The sequence below is a fragment of the Myotis yumanensis genome, unplaced genomic scaffold, assembly GCF_028538775.1.
Source record: "Myotis yumanensis isolate MYYU_CA2020_CCGP unplaced genomic scaffold, mMyoYum1.0.hap1 SCAF_12, whole genome shotgun sequence".
In the NCBI taxonomy this organism is placed as follows: Eukaryota; Metazoa; Chordata; class Mammalia; order Chiroptera; family Vespertilionidae; genus Myotis; species Myotis yumanensis.
In genome coordinates, this window is record NW_027223763.1 from 58,256,195 (window position 1) to 58,283,007 (window position 26,813).

General features: G+C 38.6%; 1 protein-coding gene across 2 annotated transcripts in view; it reads left to right on the plus strand.

Annotated features, from left to right (window-relative positions):
* The window catches only part of CNTLN (centlein), a 253,134-nt gene that overhangs the window by 202,500 nt on the left and 23,821 nt on the right, over positions 1-26,813 (plus strand). For both annotated transcript variants that reach the window (XM_070431720.1, XM_070431721.1), the window contains exons 19-23: positions 350-538; positions 10,361-10,458; positions 12,043-12,169; positions 14,794-14,931; positions 15,926-16,111. In XM_070431720.1, coding sequence (XP_070287821.1) covers positions 350-538; positions 10,361-10,458; positions 12,043-12,169; positions 14,794-14,931; positions 15,926-16,111 — 738 coding nt within the window. The remainder of the gene's footprint in view (positions 1-349; positions 539-10,360; positions 10,459-12,042; positions 12,170-14,793; positions 14,932-15,925; positions 16,112-26,813) is intronic.

A 26,813-nucleotide genomic window follows, 5' to 3' on the forward strand; every position in this document is an offset into this window, starting at 1 on the left:
GGCTTTTACCAGTTAAGTACATCAGCCCTGAAGTCAAGGTTATCACATATGTGAATCTCTGGCTCACCCATGTATATGTGAAGGCATAGAAATAGCACATCATGAGTGAGGACCAGCCAGCCAAAAGCTATTGAGTACAGCTGGTCCATTTTTGTTTTAACCTTTACAAGCCCTACAACCTTAAGAAAAAACTCATAGAGGTTATAATTTTTATAATAGCTATTTTATAATTAATTTTATTTCTTTTCCTTAGCATTTTTCTGCTTGTAGGATTTTATGCTGATAAGTGCTATATCAAATGTAATTACTTTTATAATACATTTACTTTTATTTTCTTTTTTAAAAAAAGAAGCTAAATTTGGATTTGGCTGATCTTCGGAAAGAAAAAGAAGACTTATTAAAGAAATTGGAGTCCTCATCTGAAATCACAAGTTTGGGAGAAGTTTCCCAGGTAACAATTCCACGGATACAAGTTACATCACTTGGTCCTTCAAGAAGCATGGATTTGGAAATGAAGCAATTACAGTGCAAACTAAAGGTGACTATAATTTTTATTAAAGATGAAACACTCATTTACTGACTCTTAAAGACACTTTTATTCTAATTTAATTCTAGTAACAATGGTAAATTATGGTATAAATAATCAAAAAATTATTAAAACTGACCTCATCTTTCTAGTTTAACCAGGTAGATTCTTATCTAGTAATTCATAATACTATTCTCTGAAAAAAATGACAACACACCATGATATCATCCTAACTTGAGAGATGATGAAAACTGAACATTATCATTCTATTCCATTGCTCAACTCTCTGCCCCCCATTCCTCCCTCTACTGAACAGAATTCCTTTCAAATAGTAATTATCAACATAAGTAGAATGCTTCCCTTTACACACAAGCTATTATTTTAATTTGGTTGTTGTTGGTTGCAGATGAGGTAGCTGGAGGCAAGTGAGGGGAGGGAGAAGTACAGAGCAATGGTGGGTGGGTTTAATAGATTTCAGTAAGTTAAACCTGAGAGTAAGAATAAAAAGCAGTGTTTCTTTTGTTTATAAAAAATAATAGTTAAGTCCAGGTGAAACTGTCAACAACTTAAAAATAAGGCTAACCTTAATTTAAATAGAATTATCTTGCTGTTTAAAAAAACTCATTTATTCCTCACATATTTTCTTCAGTGGGGATTTCTAGCTGGAAGCTAAAGGAACAATGTATATGGTACCATTACTATAATGAGAAACAATGGAAAGAAAATTCTGGTTGGAAATGCAGAGTCTGTTAGGAGTAGAATAACTGTGACTGTTAAGAGAGCATTAAAATACTGAATTGTCAAATATCTCAGTTGTTTTCAATTAAAATATGTGTGCACTTGCCAATAATATCTTCAAATGAGCAATTACTAATAAGATAAAATATGATTGAGTTTAAAGTAAATGAATGTATTATTGCTTGAAAATATTTTGCTTTTTAAATAATCAGATATACACACTGGAATTAATTTAGATGCTTTTAAATACCATATTCTTTAGACAGTGTTTCTGTACAGAACTTGCCTCAACCACTACATTTTATAAGTTTAAATACCTGACATAATAGAAATGTGAGGAAAATAGTTTTAGGCTTTGGTGCATGTATCTTTTCTTAAAATGTGTTTTTGTGTCTGAAAAAGTGGAATAAAATATATAAATAGAGCATTCCAGTGTTTAGGTTTCTATATAGAGGATAAAATCATTGAGATATTTATTTATTTTATTTTATTTTATTTTGGTCAGTCCTTATTTGAGGATATTTTTCCATTGATTTTTAGGGAGAGTAGAAGAGAGAGGGAAAGACAGAGAAACATTGATGTGAGAGAAGCACATCGATTGGTTGCCTCCTGCACAAGCCCCAACAGGGTCCAGGCTGGGGAGGAGCCTGCAACCCTGGTACGTTCTCTTGACCGGAATCAAACCCGGGACCATTTGGTCTGCAGGCCGATGCTCTATACACTGAGCCAAACCAGCTAGGGTAAAAATTTTTTTTATCTTATCTATTACAGATCTTTAATTCATAGTTTTGTGATTCTTTTTATATGTAAGTCTGCATTTTCCTTACATAACTTCAGTTTTCACCAAAATAAAATAGAATGTTAAATCTAGTAATGTCTAATCTGATTTCTAAAAAATTTTAAATTGTTAATAGGTTTCAATTTATTTATATTTTATTTATTTAATTTTACTTCCTACTAATGGTCTAACACAGTGGTCGTCAAACTGCAGCTCAGCAAACTGCGGATCGTGAGCCACATGCGGCTCTTTGGCCCCTTGAGTGTGGTTTTTCCACTAAATACCGACTTCTGTGCATGGGCCACGAAGTTTCAATTGCACTGTATGTGCACGCCCGCACCTGGTATTTTGTGGAAGAGCCACACTCAAGGGGCCAAAGAGCCGCATGTGGCTCGCGAGCCACAATTTGCCAACCACTGGTATAACCTAATCGATAATAATAAAAGCATAATATGCAAATCGACCGAATGGCTGAACAGCAGGACGACCATGCTATGACACCCACTGGCGCCAGGCCAGCCAAGGCGGTGCGATGCGATTGGTCGGGGGCCCGGCCATCGCCCCATGATAGCCCTGTAGAGGGAGGCCTAGGCCACCGACCAGAGGGGCGATCGATCAATCGGGGGACTCCACGATCGCCCCATAGAGAGAAGTCCAGGCCACTGGTCGGTGGGGCAGTCAATTGGGGGCCTCCACAATTGCCTCAAAGAGGGAAGTTCATGCTACTGGCAGGTGGACGGGGCCTCCTTCTGCCTGGGCGATCCATCATGGAGCTCCGGCTGAGTGGGCAGGGCCTACCTCTTTGGGGTGATCAATCATGGGGCTTCCAGACTGTGAGAGGGTGCAGGCCAGGCTGAGGGACCCCCCCACCCCTAGTGCATGAATTTCATGTACCAGGCCTCTAGTTTTGGTAATAATAGGCCCCTATGAAAATCTCTGTTATTTGCATTATAGTCTCTCATGATGTAAGTTTTTACCCACCTATAAATTTATCTCTCACTTTGGAGCAGCAGTTCTCAACCTGTGGGTCACAAACAATGAAAATATATCCTCCATATCAGATATTTACATTATGATTCATAACAGTAGCAAAATTACAGTTATGAAGTAGCAACGAAAATAATTTTATGGTTGGGGGTCACCACAACACGAGGAACTGTATTAAAGGGTCGCGGCATTAGGAAGGTTGAGAACCACTGCTTTGGAGGAATGTGTGAGTCACAAGGGTGACACTGATGAGAATGCCTAAAGCAATAGATCATGCTTGATGTAAGTTTGAATTGACATTGTCCATAACTACCCTGGAGTCCCAGAACACTAATCAGGCTGCATAGGGACAAAAAGGATAAATCTTTACTTTTGTCTTGTTCCATGTTTCAATCTGGAAATATTCTACAAGACCAGTTTCCTCTAAGTACATAATACTTTCTGATACTACAAATTTTTGTTTCAATATTGCATTAGTTTGCTATGGCTGCTATAACAAAATAACACAGACTAGGTGGCTTAAATAATAGAAATTTATTTTCTCATAGTCTAGAAGTTCAAGATCAAGGTATAAACAGGTTTGGTTTCTTCTGAGGCCTTTATTCTTTGCTTGTATGGCTATTTTTTTGCTGCATCCTCATGTGGTTGTATCTCAGTGTGTGTGGTCTGTGTCCTCATCTCTTATAAGGACACCAGTCATATTGGTATAAGGCCCACCCATATGACCTCATTTTACCTTAATTACCTCTTTAAAGACCCTATCCAAGTACATTAACATTCTCAGGTACTAGGGGTTAGGACTTCAACATATGAACTTCGTTCAGCCCATAATAGGTATCAAATTGCTAACAAAATTTTCCAAGAAATAACTTATTTTCTAGCTGATGTTTTTATGCTTAATTAAGAAAAACTGGCTAGATTTGAATCTCTTAAAGGTCTATATACATCTTTTTATTTTATCCAATTAATTTTAGGCTTTTCTATGCAAATTCTTAGGTGTACTTCTTAGATATATGTGGTTCATTCAGTAATTGGAGTGCTCATGTGCATTTTAGTTTACCCATATTAGACATGTTTCTCCAAGGTACCCAACTTCATATCGAGGTAATAAAATATTTAGAGACCTATAAATTCCTTCTGGTTATAGTAGTTATATTTAGTTTATTTTGAAGTTCTTTATGCAGTCTGGTTTGAATGGTACTCCAATTTATATCTGTGATTCTTTGACTTCCTAATTGTTTAAAACATTCCTTTTTGTACATGCTATGCTATCTTCCAGTTTCCCAGTAAGTTAATAATGAAGAATAGTTTTTTTCAACTATTAGTCATTATATATAATTTATTTCTAGGCTAGGTCTAAGTCCTTTACAAATATCAACTCATTTAATTCTCATTTCAACCCTATATGAAAAGTTTTATTAATATTTCTATTTTACAATTGAAAAAAAAACTGAGACAGAGAGAATAAGTCATTTGTCCAAGGCATACAGCTACTAAGTGATAAGGCTGAGATTCAAACTCAAGCTACCTAGCTCCAGAGTCCATGCTCTTTCTTACTCATTCACTATGAAAATATAAAAATATATATTTAACAAACTTAGATAGGAAAGCTCTAACCAGGATGGGTTCTCACCTCTGAGACATTTTTGAAGTATATTCTGCTATTTCACTCCAGATTTTAAGTCATGCTGCAGATAAGTTTAATATAGTAGGAACTGGAAAAGGGTCAGAGGACCTGGGTTTTGATCACTCTTTGTCCTTTAACTTCTTGTAGGACCTGACTGAGGAAATTATTTAACTTCTCCAGAGGTTTAAAGCAGGGATACCTTTCTATCTGCTTAATAAGGACTTTTGAGGATCTAATAGAGTACCTGTGAGATTTAAAGATCTTGGCAAAAGAACATATCAAGCTGGCATTCTTTCATTTGTTATAATTCAGTAATCCCTCAATTTTCCAGAAGTCGGAGGTACAGCAAGTGAGCCACCTAAAATAGCAGCCTTAAGTTTAAAAACAGAATAGAGCTGCCGAAACCGGTTTGGCTCGGTGGATAGAGCGTCGGCCTGCGGACTGAAGGGTCCCGGGTTCGATTCCGGTCAAGGGCATGTACCTGGGTTGCGGGCACATCCCCACTGGGAGATGTGCAGGAGGCAGCTGATCGATGTTTCTCTCTCATCGATGTTTCTAACTCTCTATCTCTCTCTCCCTTCCTCTCTGTAAAGAATCAATAAAATATATTTAAAAATAAAAATAAAAATAAAAAAAACAGAATAGAGTAAAAAAGCTATCTTAAAATCCACTTAATTTATTCCACTGAAGATATTGTCAGGCTTCATTTACTGCCTCTTGCCTTTTATTTTACATGCAGCTCTAATAAGTTTATTTGTCCAACTTCTCAGCACAAAAACACCTCAGAAGAAGCAATCTAGAGGTATGCATATTAAAGGGCTGGATAATTATTTTTAGTCAGGAATATTGACAGAAGCAAGAGATTATGACAAGGAGAAAAAGGAAATATAAATAAATTAAGGTAAAAATACAAAATTTAAAAAGCAGCAGCCTGGTACCATTTAGAGTAGGGATAAGTAGTCCTTTATGTCATCGTAATAGTTTTTAAAGGCAACACTACATAATGATTTAGTGATAATATAATAGATACAGTAATATGACATAATTCATATAATGATATTTATAATATAATATTACTATAATAAAGTATTACTTTTAGTTTAATGTAATAATAGATATACATATTTCTAAATGAATAAGCAGTCATTCCAAAGAGAATTTAAGATTAATAATTAAAGCAAAAGCTTCAATTATCTGGTAAATTCACTAGTGTGGAACATCTATCAGTGCTAGAAATAAAACACTATTCATCACTGTAAACATGTGAAATATGGACATTTATATTGCATTACACAGATATTTAATTAAAACTTCTAATATTCAGCACAATTGCCATGTTGAGGTAGCCTTGGGTTTTTAAGAAAATTAATATATTTAATATAAAAATTAAAACAGTAGCTATTTATTATTTCTTGTGATCCAGGAGGTTGGCTGGAAAATTATTTCAAGTTTTTTATTTACATACTAGAGGCCCGGTGCACAAAAATTTGGGCACTCGGGGGTGGGGGGTCCCCCAGCCCGGCCTGTGCCCTCTCGCAGTCTGGGACCCCTCGGGAGATAATGACCTGCTGGCTTAGGCCTGCTCCCGGATGGCAGAGGGCACGCCCAATTCCTCTGTGCAGCCACTGGTCAGGCTCAGAGCAGGGCCGATTGGGGAGTTGGGGCGCCGCCCCCTGTCATGCACAGAGCAGGGCAGATCGGGAGGTTGCGATGCCACCCTTAGTCACGCTCAGGGTAGGGCCGATTGGGGGGTTAGGGCACCACCCCCTGTCACACTCAAGGCAGGGTCGATGGGGAGGTTGCAGCGCCACCCCCTGTCACTCACAGAGCAGGGCTCATCAGGGGGGGTGGGGCTCCGTACCCTGTCACACACAGAGCAGGATCAATCAGGGGGTTGGGGAGCCCCCCCCTGTCACTCACAGAGCAGGGCCCATCAGGGAGTTGAGGAGCTCCCCCCTGTCATGCACAGAGCAGGGCAGATAGGGAGGTTGCGATGCCACCCTTAGTCACGCTCAGGGTAGGGCCGATTGGGGGGTTAGGGCACCACCCCCTGTCACACTCAAGGCAGGGTCGATGGGGAGGTTGCAGCGCCACCCCCTGTCACTCACAGAGCAGGGCTCATCAGGGGGGGTGGGGCTCCGTACCCTGTCACACACAGAGCAGGATCAATCAGGGGGTTGGGGAGCCCCCCCCTGTCACTCACAGAGCAGGGCCCATCAGGGAGTTGAGGAGCTCCCCCCTGTCATGCACAGAGGGCCGATAGGGGAGTTGGGGCACCGCCCCCTGTCACACACAGAGCAGGGCAGATCAGGGGGTTGGGGCACTGCACCCTGTCACACTCAGGGCAGGGCTAGTGGGGAGGTTTTGGCTCTACCCCGTTACACACAGAGCAAGGCCCGTGGAGGGGGGTTGGGGCACCACCCTCTATCACCCACAGAGCAGGGCCAATAAGGGAGTTGGGGCGGCGCCACTGTCACACTCAGGGCAGGACCAATGGAGAGGTTATGGCTCTACCCTGTCACACACAGAGCAGGGCCCGTGGCGGGGGGGAGGTGTGGGGGGGTTGGGCGCCGCACCCTGTCACACACAGAGCAGGGCCGATCAGGGGGTTGGGGCGCCGCACCCTGTCACACACACAGCCGCAGGGCAATCAGGGGATTGGGGAGCTCCCCCCTATCAGGCACAGAGCAGGGCTGATCAGGGGGTTGGGGTGCCTTTCCCTGTCATGAACAGAGCAGGGTGGATAGGGAGGTTGTGGCCCCGCTCCCTGTCACACACAGAGCTACAGGGTGATCAGGGGGTTTGGGCGCTGCCCCCGTCACGCTGATCCTGGTGCTGGGAGGCCTCGCTGCTCCACTGATCCTGGTGCCAGGAGGCATATTACCCTTTTACTATATAGGATAGAGGCCTGGTGCATGGGTGGGGGCCGGCTGGTTTGCCCTGAAGGGTGTCCTGGATCAGGGTGGGGGTCCCCACTGGGGTGCCTGGCCAGTCTGGGTGAGGGGCTGAGGGCTGTTTTCTGGGTGGCGGGTGACTGAAGCTCCCAACTGCTCCTTTTTTTCTTTTTTCTTTTTTTATTCTGGGCCAGCTTTAGCTCTGAGGCCTCGCTGCTGAAAGCAGGTTTCTGGCCTTTACCTTCTGTATTTGATACAATGTTGCGGTCCGGCTGGCTGAAGCCCGGCTGACTAACGCAGGTTTCTGAGGTTTTGTTTAGCTTCTATATTTGCAACAAAGTTGCTTAGAGTTGCAGCTGAGAGGCCAGCAGCAGCAGGCGGGGAACACTGGAGTCCGCAGTCACTGGAACAAGCAAGCCTCCCTGCTCGCTTCAGTGCACGGCTGCCGGCCGCCATCTTGGCTGACAGTTACTTTGCATAAGGATATGCTGATTAGCCAATGGGAAGGGTAGCGGTCGTACACTAATTACCATGTTTCTCTTTTATTAGTGTAGATAGTATACCAGTAAGATAGTTAAAGTCTGTCTAATGAATTTGACTCATATTTACATTATGTGATTAATGGTTTTATCTTGTCAGGCTTACATGTTTTTTAGCATGAGTCAGTCAAATCTGGTAATAATTCTAATAGAAAAAATTGATTATAGTTACTAAAAAGATTAATGAAATTACTACTCCAAATATTTTTAAAGCTCTCATATTTATATTATTTTAATACTTTTGAATTTAGGAAATGACTCAATGTATGTCAACACTGTCTTGTAAGTGGAAAAAAAATATCAAGTGATGTCTCAGATTACATGCTTACTTGGAATTTGACTCAAAATATAAAGTTAGGGGTCTTAACACTCTAGTTGCTACCTCTCGCTCCTAGGCTATGCAGACAACAAATACCCCAAAGCTGTTCTACATTGAAAAACTAATAATTATGTATAAACTAGAGGCCTGGTGCATGAAATTTGTGCACGGGGGCGGGGGGAGGATGTCCCTCAGCCCAGCCTGCACCCTCTCCAATCTGAGACCTTTTGGGGGATGTCCGATTGCCGGTTTAGGCCCGATCCAGATCCCTGTGTGCACAGCCATCCTGTGGCAGCCATCTTGTGGTGGCTATCTTGTGAAGATGTTGCGCAAGGGCGTGAGGACCACCTAGGCTTTTATTAGTATAGATACATTAATAATAAGTCATACTATTAATATGTTCAGGTAAAGAAGTATTTAGTATTCATAGGATTCTTTATCAATTATCTATTACTATCTATTACTAAAATAATCCTAACATGTCAAAGCTTAAAACAACAGCAATTTATTATTTCTTATAATATTCTAGGTTCCCTAATATGCCCGCATTCTTTCTAAATAAGGATTTACCAGGCTTGGGAGTTCCTCACTTATGGGCCTGACAATTGGTCAGTTGATTATAAGCTGGGGTAACTCAGTACTCCTCCAAATGTCCTTTCCTATATGATTTCACTCATCCTATCTAATAAAGAGGTAACATGCAAATTGACCATCACTCCAAAACACAATATGGCTGCCCCCGTGTGGTCAAAGATAGCCATCACAAGATGGCCAGCAGGGGAGGGCAGTTGGGGGCGACCAGGGCTGCAAGGGAGGGCAGTTGGGGGCAACCAGGCCAACAGGGGAGGGTAGTTAGGGGTGACCAGGACTGCAGGGGAGGATAGTTAGGGGCAACCAGGCCAAAAGGGGAGGGCAGTTAGGGGTGACCAGGCTGGCAAGGGAGTGGTTAGGGAGTGATCAGGCTGGCAGGCAGGCGAACAGTTGGGAGCCAGCAGTCCTGGATTCTGAGAGGGATCCCAGATTGGAGAGGGTGCAGGCTAGGCTGAGGGACACACACCCCCACCCGACCCCCCCGTGCACGAATTTCATGCACTGGGCCTCTAGTGTGAGATATAAAACTGAAACTTGTGAACATAAAACAGCCGTGTAGTGGTTGCCAGAGAGAAGAGGGTAGGGGAAGAAATGGGTTCTAATATATGGTGACAGAAGATTTAACTTTGGGTGGTGGGCACATGGTACAATATACAGATCTTGTAACATAGAAACCCACACCCGAAACTTATATGTTCATGTTGACCAATGTCACCTCAATAAATTTAATTAAAAAATAATAAAAATAATAAAATTTAATCAATTTTTTTAAATGGCCTTTCCTCCATATTTTTTGGAAGATGATTCCAGGGCAGCATTCCAAGAGGGCACAGGTACATGCTACAAGGATTTAGGCCCAGGACTGATATTTCTACAGTTTTATTTCTGCCACATTATTTTGGTCAAAGCAAATCACAGGCCAGCCCAGATTCAAAGGGTTGGGAGATAGATTCCACCTCTCCATGGGAAGAGCAGCAAAGCATCTGTGAACATATTGAGGCTGTTACAAGTTACTAGTAAAATCCAGCATTAGTTTTAAGTTATCTCATTAAACCATTACAGTACTTAATCACACATTTACATTTTACAAAGACAATCCATTTCTCCCATAAATGTATTTTGGGAGTGTACTCTTTGCAGTTGTTTCATGATGTGTACCTCTATGGTTTGGGCATGTCGTCTAAAAACTTTAGTATACTATAGTATTTTTATTATAAAATAAAGCATTTTAAATATTTAAATGTTCATTTTAATTTATAACTATAATTGAAAATTGCTCTTCATGAGAATGGCATTTATTTTTATGCTCTTTAGAACAAGATTGAAAGGTGCATTTAAATTTGTTTGTATTTTAAATCTAGAATGCAACTAATGAACTCACTAAGCAATCATCAAGCATGAAGTCTCTGAAATTTGAACTCCTAGCAAAAGAAGAACACATAAAGGAAATGCATGAAAAGTATGTTTTTCATATTTGCATCTATTGTATTTGGTGCCACCTAGTGGCAGTTAACTCTATTAAATGCAATCCAAGAAACAATAGTGACATGTCAAAAATTGTTTTCCTTTTTTAGTTCATGTTTAAGCCTACTTAAAATGAAAATGTAAGGAATATTACATATAGTGTGGTTGATGGCAATATGGTTACTATTTTTTAATTAGAGTAAGAATATCTAAAGTTAGGTTTTCCTTCTTAGAGTAAACATTTAGTTTAGAATAAATATCAATTAAAAGCCTAAAGACTGTGAACAAAAAACTTTAGAATGTGCTGATTATTCAACCAAAGATATAGGTGTAGATTGATTCTCATATTGGATATAATGCCTAAACTTACAAAACTAAGTTGGGAAAAAAGGTAAAGCTTTGTTTGTATTTAAAATTACTGGAGGATTATGAAAGTTTGTACTTTCTGTGTTTATTAACAAAGGTTTAAAATGTTCTATCTCATGCCCTAGCCGGTTTGGCTCAGTGGATGGAGTGTCGGCCTGTGGACCAAAGGGTCCCGGGCTTGATTCTGGTCAGGGGCACATACCTTGGTTGCAGGCTCCTCCCTGGCCCGGGCCCTGGTCAGGGCTCGTGCAGGAGGCAACCAATTGATGTGTCTCTCTCACATCAAGGTTTCTCTCTGTCTTTCCCTCTCTCTTCCACCCTCTCTAAAAATCAATGGAAAAATGCCCTAGCCAGTTTGGCTCAGTGGATAGAGCGTCGGCCTGCAAACTGAAGAGTTCCAGGTTCGATTCCGGTCAAGGGCATGTACCCGTGGCGGGGTGTGCAGGAGGCAGCTGATTGATGTTTCTCTCTCATCAATGTTTCTGGCTCTCTGTCCCTCTCCCTTCCTCTCTGTAAAAAATCAATAAATTATTTAAAAATAAAATAAAATGTTCTATCTCAAAATGATTTTATTTCTATATCTTTTATAGATATACTAGAGCTTAGAAGTGATAACCTGTTTAGGTAGGATTCTAATCTGTCATTAATAATTTAATACATATATTTTACATGCATACATGTATAATCTACATTATATGTGAGGATTGCTTAAAAGTGATATCAGTAGATAAAACTATTAGACACAAAAGGTTGGTTAATTTTTAAACAGACTATCTTGAAATTTATCTAATAAACAGTTTTGCTTATTTAACAGTTATAAAATTTAATATTTTTTTTATTATAGTATAGAATTACTTCTTATCAGTGTTATGCTTTTGGATGATCTCTGAATATCGCTTTGACTTTTTTACCAATGAAACTGTAATTTAAATATAACAATTTTGACTTTTCATAAATTTTATTTATCTTTCTCAGTCACTTTTTTAATGTATGTGCAATATTATCTTTAACAAGTGACAACTGGATTATAGATTTTACAAGTACTCATTAATAGAGCAATATTTATTACTTTCAATTATTTTATTAATTTACAATTTTATTAATATCAAACAGTATTTAATAATTAACAGTAGATGTAACATTGGATAAGGTATTATCACTGTTAAAGTATTTTTTATCACTTTTGATAAAATGCCATTTTTTTCCTTTTAAGGTTGTCTCGAATGGAAAGGGATATAACCATGAAAAGACATTTGATAGAGGACTTGAAATTTCGACAGAAAGTAAATTTGGAAAGTAATGAGAACATTAATGAAATGCTAGAAAATCTTGAAAAAAAGGTATGAACTTCTATATGTTCCCTGAAACTAAAAAAATCATTACCCATTGTATTTACCTGCTTAACTCAAATATTCACTCTTAATAAAATTTATAGGAAATATCCATAGAATATATGGGTACTATTACATAATTTCATTATTTGTTCTGTAAGTACACTATTTGTTTTAAAATTCATGACTCTAAAATCTCATATATAATATAGCACGATATTTTTATGTGAGAACATAATCAAGTTTAATTTATAAAGGTTTGAATATTTCTAGGATACATAATTACAGTTTTTCAGCATTTTGTTTTATTTAAACTATAATTTTTAATTATAAAACCAAGCATATATTTTTAAATGAAAAAAAGTGGTAACCAAAATCTATCAAAGTTTTTTTAAAGTATATTACCACAATCTTTTAAAATATACTTTTCTGCCTGGCTGACCTGGCTCAGCGGTTGAGCTTTGACCTGTGAACCAGGAGATAATGGTTCGATTCCCAGTTAGGGCACATGCCTAGGTTGCAGGCTTGATCCCCAGTGTAGGGTGTGCAGGAGGCAGCTGGTCAGTAATTCTCTCTCACTGATGTTTCTCTCTCTCTCTCCCTCACCCTTCCTCTGTGAAATCAATAAATATATATTAAAACACACACACACACACACACTCTGAGTGGTCAGATTATTGTGACCACCTGATGTTTGTAGGCAAATTAGCTATAATTTCATGCTGAAGTTGCTAGAGGGCCAGACCATTATAAATAGGGAAGAAGGTTGTTTATCACAACAGTAGAAGTGATTTTTTTTCTGAAGATATGGATAAACAATGTGATTTAACAGCCTTTGAACATGGGATATATTTGAATGTGAGTGGCCAGATTATTATGACCACCTGATGTTTGTAGGCAAATTAGCCATACACTGCATCGTATGGGATATGGAAGCCGAAGACCTGTTTGAACAAACACCTTTGTTGTCTGCAGTTACCAAGATAAAACGTCTCCAATTCGCACAGGAACACAAGGATTGGACAGTCGAGCATTGGAAAAAAGTCATGTGGTCCGATGAATCACGTTTCCAGTTGCATCATGCAGATGGCAGAGTGAGAATTTGGCAGAAACAGCATGAAAGCATGCACCCCACATGCATGAATACAACCCTTCAAGCTGGTGGGGGCAGTGTTATGGTTTGGGGCATGTTTTCCTGGCATGATTTGGGCCCTTTAATTCGTGTGGAACAACCTCTGAATAGCACAACATACCTAAGTATCGTTGCTGATCAAGTTCATCCTATCATGTTGATGGCGTATCCCAATGGAGATGGCTTCTTCCAACAAGACAATGCGCCATGCCACGGTGCTCATATTGTGCAGGAGTGGTTTCAAGAACATGAGAGAGATTTTACCTTGCTTAGGTGGCCCCCACAATCACCAGATCTCAATCTAATTGAGAGCCATCAGGCAGCTGGTTCCACAACCATCAAATCTCACAGAACTGGACAGTGCTATTCATCAGGCATGGTGTCAGATTCCTCGCATCACCTTTCAGCATCTCGTGGAGTAAATGCCAAGAAGAATCGCCACAGTATTGAAGGGAAAAGGTGGCCCAACAAAGTACTGGTGGGGTGATCATAATAATCTGGCCACTCAGTGTATATACACATATATACTTACCTCCTCTCTCTAAGCATGAGGATTATTTTTTAAAGTATACTTTTCTTTGTATACACTTTAAGTGTACTTAGGAAGAGAGTTGTATTTAAAATAGTTGTATAATATTTAACCCCAAAGTAGAAATAGCAATTTTCTGACTAAGAGGTATATACTAGTATATGTATATATATATTAAAGGTGCTATTTGCATAACTCATAAATTAGCTTGTGCTTTGGCAATCACTCAGTGTTAGCAACTCCAGAGAAAGTGTTTTTCTTATTTTACTTGGAGATAAAAATATAAGTATCTATTAGCTCAAATGGATTTAAGGGAGAAAATTTATACCACCAAGACAAGTGTATATGGATTTCTTTCTTTTTCCTCCACATACCACATAAATTATAATTACTTCCTTATAGTTTTTCAATGTTATCCTTTAAATGTTATCCTTTAAATCTTCTTATTTTTTTAACTTTAATAATTATTTTAAATATAGTAATGATATATCTTTATTGGCATTCAATGGAAAAAGAAAAATTATTTCCTCTATTTTTTCATATGTATAATAAATATCTTGCATCACTTACTTTTATTCTTAAAAGTACATGTAATATTGGAGAATACAATAAATAATTATCCATAACTTAGCTTATTTAAGAATCAAAAACAACCATTCCTGCTTAAGGAGGTTTAGGTTAGTAATTAAAGGAAATGTAGTTTAAATTAGTATTGTATTATTAGGTGAAAGACTACACATGCCAGCATTTATACTTCTTTGGTGCAATATTTAGTTTTGTTATTGATTTAAGGACTATTAGTCTCATTTATAATATTAGTTCTACAAATCTTATACTTGAAATTGATATTATTTATGAGAAACCAGATGAAATTAGACTTACTCATGTGTTCATTTGGTTTCTGTTGAAACAAAAAGTACACTATTAGAATGCCTTTACCAATAATAATTACCTTTATGCTTTCACTTCTAGGTAAAGACATTGACTGAAGAATGTTCCAACAAGAAGATATCAATTGATTCACTAAAGCAAAGACTTAGTGTCGCCGTTAAAGAGAAGTCACAGTATGAAGAGATGTATCAGAAAACTAAAGAGGAATTAGAAAAAAAGGTATGCATTTAGGACACTTTTGCTTAGAAATGGAATATAACAATGTCTTTTTTATTTTTTAAATTGTCATTTTTTTCTCCCCCAAACTATTATGAGCTACTTAAATGTTTCAGATAAATGCAAAGAACACTTTTATCTCTACATGAAACACTGAGAATCTGTTTTCATTAAAGGTACTCCTACATTAGAGAAACAGAGTTTGTGTCTTGATAATCTACATATATATATAAAAAATAGAGAAATATGCTAATTAACCCGGGATGCTGTAACGGGTCAACTGGACAGGAGGAGTTTGCACATGCAGCGTTGGGGGGCGGAGCAGCAGGGGCCTGGGGAGGGAGGCAGGGCCAGACTGGAGGGTGGGTGGCGCCGTGCGATTTTGAATCACGCTGGGCTCCTAGTTTCTCATAAATGAAAACTATTATTAATAACTGGAACAAGTAGATATAAATTAAGTCCACCTAAACTTACAAACTCATTTAATATTTCCATTTGCTATATGAGATTTATTATTTTTAGAAAGCATAAATTAATTTTTATGATGAATATATAAGGATATGTACACACATCCTAGCCGGTTTGGCTCAGTGGATAGATCGTTGGCCTGTGGACCAAAGGGTCCTGGGTTCAATTATGGTCAAGGGTGCCTACCTTGGTTGCAGGCTCCTCCCCAGCCCAGGCCCTGGTTGGGGCGCATGCAGGAGGCAACCAGTCGATGTATTTCTCTCACATCAATGTTTCTCTCTGTCTTTCTCTCTCTCTTCTACTCTCCCTAAAAATCAATGGAAAAATAACCTCAGGTGAGGATTAACAACAAAAAAGAATGTGTGCTCAGGCTATTTTGTTGAAAATAAATAAATACAACCATCAGTTTTACCCAAATAAAATAAATACACATATAGAGAGTCATGAAATCCTTTATCTGGCATGGGTAACTACCTCTTCCAAATCTGCTTATGAAATATCTTTATTCCATGACTACTGTATTTTGCAGGATCTCAAGCTTTCTCTCCTAGTATCAAAAATAAATGAGACTGAATCTGCAATGGCAGAAATTGAAACAGCAGCTTCTAAGCAGCTTCAAGGATTAGCATTGCAAAGTGAGCAGGCCCTAGAAGGTGCACAGAAGAAACTGCAGATAGCCAGTGAGAAAGTGGAAGAGTTCACCTTATTTGTGAAGGTTTGGATTACTTGTGCATTACTAACTTGTTCTTTTCTTCTGACAGAGTGGGCAGTGGCCTGATTCAGATGATTTGGGCAATACTTTGAAGTTTCTTTCTGCTTTCCTAAACCACAGAGCATCTTCTCCTACCTTACTTGCCACATTGTTGAAAAATTTCTCTATAAAATATTTATTTTTATATCTTGAGTTTAAAATTTTCTCTTCTATTATCAATACTCTTTTCTTAATGTCAACTTAGCTGTGAAATTGTAGTAATCTCATAATCAAGGCAGGTAGTAAGATGAAAGAATTAAGTAATTTCCATTGTACTGCCTTTTTGAAAAATCACCCAAGCAAAAAGACATCTGAACCCCAATCCACATGGAATCCATAGAGGATTGGCCAATGACTTAGCAGAACAAAAGGAGGACGAGCCCAAGTGCCTGCAAAGGGTGCCATTCCAGAAGTTATCTGACAGCTGATGAACCCAGAAACACTCAGGAGTTGACTCCATAAGGAATGACCAGAGCAGAGAGCGATGGGGGAAGGGCAGATACAGAGCTAAAAAGGTGGTTTATTTGAAAGTGTTTATAAGGAGCTTTCAGACCTATGGTCTGTGCTTATAGCCCATATAGTCAGGCAGTCTTCCTCCCTTCACCCTTCTGGAAAAACCGAGCAGGAGCAGCTCTGCATTCAGAGAAACAAGGTACTGAGAGCCAGGAATCTGTGATTGCTGTTCCCCTTTTAATCTCACTGTGAGTTGTTTACACCCCGATTTAGTACCATTTATTCTGACTTAAATTATATTTAGCAAACGGATCTATTGTGGATCTATTGCCACTAGATAGATTCAGAGTTTCTTTTTATTTTTTAAAATATATTTTATTGATATTTTTAGAGAGGAAAGGAGAGGGATAGAGAGTTAGAAACATCAATGAGAGAGAAACATCGATCAGCTGCCTCCTGCACACTCCCTACTGGAGATGTGCCCGAAACCAAGGTACATGCTCTTGGCCGGAATCAAACCTGGGACCCTTGAGTCCACAGGCCGACACTCTATCCACTGAGACAAACCGGTCAGGGCAATTCAGAGTTTCTTAAAGTGAAGGACATATTTTACTAATCTCTGCTTCCACAAAGTGTAACATAGCACCTTTCAGAATCGCATGCAATAATGATCACTAGCTAATGAAATTAAATTTCCTTTAGGAATGTGAAAATGTAATAATTGTCCTTTTGGCATTTAAAAAGAAGTTTGACTATAGTAGGAGAGTGACTCTTTTCGTCTAAAATTACAATATTCTTTTCTTTTTTTTGAGCAATCTTGGATAAGATTAAGTTTATCATACCACTTTTTTCTTCAAATGGCTTGCAGTATTAAAAACTAGCATATCATATCAGTATAAATTTATTAAATATATAAAATATTTAATTTATGTAATCTTTATAAAATGAAGTTAAACCGTGTCCTCTGATGGAATAAAATAACATCACCACTGTCTCTTCCCAGATAACCCCGCCATTACTGGATGTGCATAATTATACTTGTTGCATATATGTAACATATACTAAAGTATATTATTTTATGTATATTGGTATTTTACTTTTCTCCTTTTTTGGTTTTTCTCTCTAGATAGGTCAGTAGTTTGGCATATCTTATGCTCCTAGTTGAAAAGGTCCTCTGGTCAACATATAGTACAGTATTTATAATAGTTCCCTTATCTGCTTAGGTATTGATTGTATTTATAAGAAATAATATTCCTGGACTCATAGATTGAATATAAGATTGCAAATAACTGGATCTTATATATAATGCTATATTCTTCATTCCTCTAAAAATAGGAGTTTAAACATTTTATGTGAGTATTAATAGTGCTCCATTTAGAAAAAATCCTTTTGTTTCTTTGGAATAGATACTGTGGGAGTTTTCTCATTTTAAAAATAACTACAAAATGAATGAATTGTCTCTTTTATTTCTATAATGAAAGTTTCAACTGGTGTAAAGTCAAACCAATAATGCTTGACTCAGAGGAACCTAAATGATTGCAGAGTATTAATTTAGTAAATGTAATTTCCCTTTTCCAGATTTAAAGTATCATTTCTTCCAAATACTGTTGAATACTCTCACTATTTAACTTATGACAAGTATTCTCATTGAATATTGTCAGTAATTCATGATGTAAAACTACATTCATTATGACTTTTAGCTTCAGAAACCTTTGTTTTCTTGTTTTATATTCATCTGAGGGTCTTGTTTGTTGTATTTTTAGCCAAGATACAAAACATGAAGTACATAATTATAAGATTTATTCAAAATGTTAATTATTTTTCCTGAAATATTCTTTTAATTGGTCCTTTTTAAAAAGAATTGATAACCAGAAATTTTTTTAAATAGAAAAATGAATTTTATGACTAGAAGTTTTTTTGACCTTCATGATAATGTAATGGGTATACCTCTTCACATAAAATAGTTTAGCAAAAATTATTTTCTAAAATCAAATTTTGTATTTATGTCCAAAGATATGAATGATATTTAATAATAAAATGCATATCTAATCTCTAGTTGCTCAAGAGTAACATTATTGGTCCTTTATATTTTTCAGCAACAAATAATATAGAGTGTATAGATGTCTTAATAGGTAAACATTCAAGATTGCTGTAGTTTCATGGCTTTTTGAGTAATGTATCCTATATAATAAAAGCCTAATATGCTAAGTGTCCAGTCATCTGGTCGGCCGTTCAACCAATCAAAGCATAATATGCTAATGATATGCTAAGGCTGCTCAACTGCTCGCTATGACATGCACTACCAGGGGGCAGACACTCCGACCGGTAGGTTAGCTTGCTGCTGGGGTCCAGCCAATCTGAACTGAGCAAGATGGGCTGGACACACCCTGGGACCTTCCAGCGGTCCCTCCCAGCTGGCCAGCCTCTCACATCCCTCCCGGCCCCGATTGTGCACTGGTGGGGTCCCTTGGTCTGGCCTGCACCCTCTCACAATCCGTGACCCCTCGGGGGATGTCAGAGATCTGGTTTCGGCCTGACAGCAGAATGACCAGTTACTATGATGTGCACTGACCACCAGAGAGCAGACGCTCAATGCAGGAGTTGCCCCCTGGTGGTCAGTGTGCTCCCACAGGGGAGCACTGCTCAGCCAGAACCGGGCTCACAGCTGGCAGGACTGCAGCAGTGCTAAGGATGTCCATCTGACGGCTTACGCCCGCTTCCCGCCTAAGCTGTCAGTGGGACATCCCCCCCAAGGGCTCCCCGACTGCGAGAGGGTGCAGGCCGGGCTGAGCGCCCCCCAGAGTGTACGAATTTTGTGCACTGGGCCTCTAATTTTTATTATAAAGAGCCACCAGCAAATTAATGCTAAAACCAGAAACATTGGCAAAGGCTGGATCATTGGTTCAGAGGAATGAGATGGCATAATTCTTCTCTTCCTTGCACATATGCCCCTAGGACCATAGTGATGCTCAGGAGTTGTCATCTGAGGCAGCATACCATCAGTGGCTTTCTAAATCCTACTGTGTTACATCTAAGCTTAAACCTTTTTTTATTTTTTTAAACCTTTTTTTAAATTTAAGACTTTTCATAATTTGACTCTATCTTGCTCAGAATTGAATCTTCCTTCCCACTGCTCTCCATCTTTCATTCATATTGTGCTCATTGCTGCCTTTGCTCAAGGACTGCTTCTCTCTTGACATATCTTTTCCTCTTTGTTCTTTGCTAAATCCTGCACATTTAGTTCAATGCCTCCTTCTTTCATGAGTCCTTTCTTTAACTTTGTGGTTAAGAGGTAAGAGCCCTACTCTGCCAGTTATTGCAGGCAAGTGACTTAATCCTCTGCACCTCAATCTCCCCACTTATGGAATGAGTATAATAATGGAATATACCTGAGATGAGCATTTAAATAAGTTAACACAGATAAAGCATTGCCCAATATACCAGAAGTGATATCTAAGTGTCAGCTAGTAGTAGTGGTAGTAGTAGTAGTAGTAGGACTCTCATTTATCTCCTGAATATTTATTGTATGTACCACATAAATTAACATGTAACTGTGAACTCTTGTATTTTTATTTTTGTGTCAAGTAGATTATAGCCAATGTGAAAAGAGAGGTGTTATCATTCATTATCCCCAAAGAACTGACCCATAATAGGGCTCACTAAATCCTTGAGGAATTGATTTTATATCTGCTAGAATGGTACTAGATACTTAATCCCTGCTCAGATGGAAAACTCTGTGAAGGCCAGAGCTGCATTCTTTATGAGCATAAAGAATGTACATAGCTTCTACATGAAACACTATGATCACCAGGACTCATTCTGTGCAGAGCTATTAGGGTATCATGTACACAAAAGTACTTAATAAGTATTATTAGTAGTATTAATAGTAATAATGTTTATTCTGGCCCTGTTGTGGAATCTCTGTTCCCCTTATTCCTTTCATTTATTCATAGGGCACAGCAAGATTATAGAGGTGGAGTGGCCATCTGTTCTAGATCTAGTCTTGAATATGGAATTTTGCCCTGGGGTAAAATCAAGTGCTTTGAGCATCTGGGCTGGATATATGTGGCAGAGTTGAGGCTTTGAATTCTCCTACTAACTGAATAAAACACACAAGGGAAATTTCTAGAAGTATTTGCTCAGTTTGATTGAGTCCTGATATAGGCTTGTTAATGGGCTTGTATGTGAGAGTCATATGCCAGACTTCATCTTCTCAATGGTTTGTGTTAGCTGTGAAATAAATATCAGCTAAAGTACAACATTTAGCCTGAAGCTTAAATCATTTAATTATCAATATGTACTTGCTTTAGTGAGATTTAGTAAGATGTTTTGGGCATATAATTTCCTGCTTCTTTAGTGAGAACATTTGTGGAGCATTATAATTTTATTTTTACATGTATAATTGTTAATACTTTGGTGTACTGATCTAGTCTCTTACAATTTTTTTCTGTTCTTTTTTTCAAGCTTTATTGAGATATAATATACATGTAACATTGTTTAAGTGTAAGGTATACAATGTGATGGTTTGATATAAGTATGTATTATGAAATGTTTGCCACAATAAGGTTAGTTAACACATCCTTCACCTCATGTAATTACCACTTTATTGTTGTAATTATGGTGAGGATATTTAAATATACCCTCATAGCAGTTTGAAAATATACAATATAGTATTTTTAGCTGTAGTCACCATACTGTATATTGGACCCCTGAAACATACTTGCCTCATGACTGGAAGTTTATACCCTTTGACCACCATCTCATTTCCCCCACCCCACACCAGCCCCTGGCAAATAACCATTCTACTCTCTACAAGTACTTCTATGAGTTCAGCTTTTTAAGATTTCACACATAAGGGAGATCATATGGTATTTGTCTTTCTGCCTGACTTATTTCAATTAGCATAATGCTTTCAAAGTCCATCTGTGTTGTGCAAATCGCAGGATTTCTTTCGTTTTTATGAATGATTACTATTTCACTGTACTTATATACGTATGTACCACATTTTTGTTATCTATTCATCTATTGATGGACACTTAAGTTGTTTTCATGTCTAGGCTATCCTATATAATAAAAGGGTAATAAGCAAATCGATCGAACGGCAGAACAACTGGTCGCTCTGACGCGCACTGATCACCAGGGGGCAGACGCTCAATGCAGGAGCTGCCCCTGGTGGTCAGTGCACTCCCACAGGGGGAGCACCGCTCAGCCACAAGCCGGCTGATGGCTGGCAAGCGCAGTGGCCCACCTCCGTGGTAGCACTAAGGATATCTGACTGGTGGCTTAGGCCCACTCCCCATGGGCCTAAGCCACCAGTCAGACATCACCAGAGGGCTCTGGAACTGTGAAAGGGCGCAGGCCTGGCTGAGGGACCCCCACCCCCACCCCCAGTGCACAAATGTCATGCACAGGGCCTCTAGTTGTGAATAATGCTGCAGTGAACATGGAAGTGCAGATATCTTTTTGGAGTCTTGATTTAATTTCCTTTGGATATAACCAGAAGTTGGATTGCTGGATCATAGTCGTTCTATTTTTAATTTTTTGAGGATCCTCTATACCAGTGGTTCTCAACCTTCCTAATGCCGCAACCCTTTAATACAGTTCCTCATGTTGTGGTGACCCCCAACCATAAAATTATTTTCGTTGCTACTTTATAACTGTAATTTTGCTACTGTTATGAATCGTAATGCAAATATCTGATATGCAGGATGTATTTTCATTGTTACAAATTGAACATAATTAAAGCATAGTGATTAATCACAAAAACAGTATGTAATTATATATGTGTTTTCCGATGGTCTTAGGCGACCCCTGTGAAAGGATCGTTTGAACCCCAAAGGGGTCGCGACCCACAGGTTGAGAACCACTGCTCTATACTGTTCTCCATAGTGGTTGCATCTATTTGCATTCCCACCAAATAGGATTCCCTTTTCTCTACATCCTCGCCACCATTTGTTATCTCTTGTCTATTTGGTAATAGCCATCCTGACAGGTATAAGGTGATATCTCATTGTGGTTTTGATTTGCATTTCCCTGATGATTAATAAGGTTGAGCACCTTTTTATGTACTTTTTGGCCATTTGTATGTTCTTTTTTTAAAAAAATAATTATTGTTGAAAGTATTACACATATGTCCCTTCTTTTCCCCCATTGACCCCTCCAGCCTGCTTCGCCCCTCCCCCCCCCCCCCCCCCCCCCGCTGCCCCAGGCCCTCACTACCCCATTGTCTGTGGCCATGACCCAAGCATATATGCATACAGGGTTCTAGGTTGATTACTTCCCACCCACACACCCTCCCCCACCTTCCCTCTGAGATTCCCCACTCTGTTCCATGCTTCCATGTCTCTGGATTCACTCTGTTCATCAGTTTATTTTGTTACTTAGATTCCACAGATGAGGGAGATCATGTGATACTTGTCTTTCTCTGACTGACTTATTTCACTTAGCATGATACTCTCCAGATCCCTCCATGATGTCTCAACAGGTAAGAGATTATTCTTTTTTACTGCTGCATAGTACTCCATGGAATAAATGTACCACAGCTTTTTTTATCCACTCATCTACTGATGGGCACTTGGGCTGTTTCCAGATCTTAGCTATTGTAAATTGTGCTTCTATGAACATAGGGGTGCATATATTCTTTCTGATTGGTGTTTTGGGTTTCTTAGTATATATTCCTAGAAGTGGCATCACTGGGTCAAATGGCAGTTCCATTATTTAATTTTTTGAGGAAACTCCATACTGTTTTCCATAGTGGCTGCACCAGTCTGCAGCCCCACCAGCAGTTGTATGTGTTCTTTGAAAAAAAAAATCTATTTAGGTCCTTTGCCCACTTTTAAATTGGATTATTTGGGGTTTTGTTAGTGAGTTGTATGAGTTGTATGTAGTTTGAAATCAGAATGTGCAATGTCTCTAGCTTTGTTCTTTTTCAAGATTATATTGGCTATTCATGTTCTTTTGTGGCTCCATATAAATTTTAGGATTGTTTGTTCTGTTTCTGTGAAAAATGATATTGGATTTTTGATGGGTATTATATTGAATCTATAGGTGGCTTTGAGTAGTGTGGACATTTTAACAATACTAATTCTTCTGCTCCACAAGCATGGGATATCTTTACATGCATTCGTTTTTTCTTCAGTTTCTTTCATCAATTTCTTATAGAACTTTTACTTCCTTGGTTAAATTTAGTCCTAATATTTTATTGTTTGGGGTACTATTATAAATGGAATTGTTTTCTCTTTCAGCTGCTTTGTTGTTAGTGGTTAGAAACACAACTCAATTTTGTATGTTGATTTTGTATTCTGCAACTTCACTGAATTTGTTAACTAGTTCTAAGGTTTTTTTATGAATTCTTTAGGATTTTTTTATATATCATATCATGTCATGAGCAAAGAAATATAATTTTACTTCTTCTTTTCTGATTTAGATGCATTTTATTGTTTTCTTGCCTAATTGCTCTAAGATTTCCAATTCCATGTTGAATAAGAGTGGTGAGAGGGGCACCCTTATCTTATTCCTGATCATGGAGGGAATCACCATTGAGTATAATGTCAGCATTAGGTTTGTCATATGTGGACTTTATTATATTGAGGTGTGTTCCTTCTATACCCATTTTGTTGAGAAATTTTTATCATGAAATTATGTTAGATTTTGTCCATTACTTTTTCTGTATCTATTGAGATGATCATAGGATTGTTATCATTTATTTTGTTAATGTAGTATGTCACATGTATTTATTTGCATTTGTTGATTCATCCTTATACTTCAGGGATAAATACTTGTTCTACAGGTTCAGGAAATGCAAATAAACAAGAAAAATATATAATTATAAGAATGGATACAGTCAAACTGATTGTCAATGGCATATTTGTGTACTTGGAAAATCTAAGAGAATAAAATCATAAACTATTAAAACTAACCAGAGAATTCAGCAATGAGTTCAAAAAAGATCAACATACAAAATAAATTCGTTTTTACAAATAATATTTTAAAATGCTATTTTAAATTTCTATTTACAATAATAAAAAATAACTATTAAATTCCTAGTAGTAAACCTTTTAAGAAATGAAGAAACCTGTAAAGCAGATGGTAAAACACTGAAAGACATAAAACAGAACTAAATAATTGGGGGAAGTACTGTTTTTCCGAATGGGAATAATCAATATTGCAAATGCTAGAATTCATTCCAAAATTAATCTAAATGTCATTGTTATCCAAATATTGACAAACTGATTGAAAAAAAATAAGAAAAAGAATGAAAATGACCGAAGAACAAGAAGTATAGCAGAGAGAGAAGGATTTTCCTTAACAAACATCAATGAATGCTATAATGCAGTAGTGTGATTAGTGCATAAACAGGTGCATACAGTTTTGAGACAATACAGTTCCAACATTTTACAATCCCACCAACAGTGCAAAAGTGTGCCAATATCTCTATGTTCTTGCCAACACTTTTTGTTTTCTGTTTTTTAAATAGTAGCCATCCTAATGTGTGTAAGATGATATTGCATTGTTTTGAGTTACATTTCTCTGATAAGACATGCTTTTTTACATAGGAAATCCTAAAGATTTATGAAACAACTAGTATTAACAAGAGAGTTTAGCCCTTTCATGGGATACAAAGTCAAAGTACAAAAATCATATCTATTTTTATATCGTAGCAGTAAACTATTAGAAAATGAAAAAAAATCTTCAATTTACAATAGCATAAAAAATTCTTAGAACTAAATTCAAGAAAACATATGCAAAACACCAATGTTGGAAAGAATTTGGAGAATGGGATTCTCATCCATTGTTGGTGATGCAAGATTTTGGGGAAAACTGTAGAAGTTTCTGAAAAATAAAACATTCACTTACCATATGACTCAGCAATTTTACTTCTAGGTACTTACCCAAAGAGATATGAAAACATATATACACACAGACACACAAAATGTGTATTCAGGAATATTTAGTGCCATTTTATTCATAAGCATCAAGAACTGGAAACAGCCCAGGTGTCCATCTACAAGAAAATGGACTAGCAGTGTTATAATTACATAATTAAATACAACTTCACAATAAAAAGAAATGAACTACTTATGCATATAATAATATGGATGAATCTCAAAAATATTGTAAATGAAAGACTTAAACACAAAATAATACATACTGTGTGATTATGCTTATATGAGTTTATAGAACAGGCCGAACTAAACTATATGGAGAAAAAAACCCCCAGAGTGGCTGCCTCTTGGGGCTAGGTTTGGGGATTGACTAGGAAGGGACACGGTGAACTTTCTGGAGTAATGGAAATGTACTTTGATCTGGGTATGGGAACCCAGTGTTTTCATTTGTCAAAAGCTCAAAAAACTATACAATAAGTCTTATGCATATCACTGCATATAATTATTGTCTCAAAAAGGAGTAAAGAGAATTATATATAAACTAGAGGCCTGGTGCACAAAAATTTGTGCACTGCGGGGGGGGGGGGGGGGGTGTCCCTCAGCCCGGCCTGCGCCCATTTGCAGTCCAGGACCCCTTGGGGGATGTCCACCTGTCGACTTAGGCTCACTCCCCGGGAGATCAGGCCTAAGCTTGCAGTCAGACATCCTTCTGACAGCCAGGGAGCCCTCGGCGGATGTCCGACTAAAGGCTTAGGCCCCCAAGGGAGCTGTGATGAGGAAGCTGGGGTAACAGAGGAGCCACGCTGTCCTGCCCCACCACCCTGGGTCGGGTTGCATACGGGATGCCCGGGCGGGCCGGCAGATCGCTGCTGCCCCACCCGGCCGCCCCGGGTCAGGTTGCACCCAGGATGTCCGCCGCCCTGGGTTGCAGATAGCAGGCCTAGATGGCGGCAGGGCAGGCAGGATGGCGCTGCCCTGCCTCACCGCCCCGGGTGGCAAATAGCAGGCCCGGATGGCGGCGGGGCAGGAGGGATGGCGCTGTCCTGCCCTGCCTGCCGTATACAAATTAGCCGCCATCTTTGTTGGCAGTTAATTTGCATATCGCACTGATTAGCCAATGGGAGGCGTAGCAAAGGTATGGTCAATTACCATGTTTGTTTATTATTAGATAGGCCTAGGGGCCCGGTGCACTAGTGGGGGGCGTCCCTCAGCCCAGCCTGCCCCCTCTCACATACTGGGAGCCCTCAGGGGATGTCCTAGTGATGGCTTAGGCCCGCTGCTCCCTGCTCCCCTTGGGGATAGGGCCTAAGCCGTAGTCTGGCCTCCCT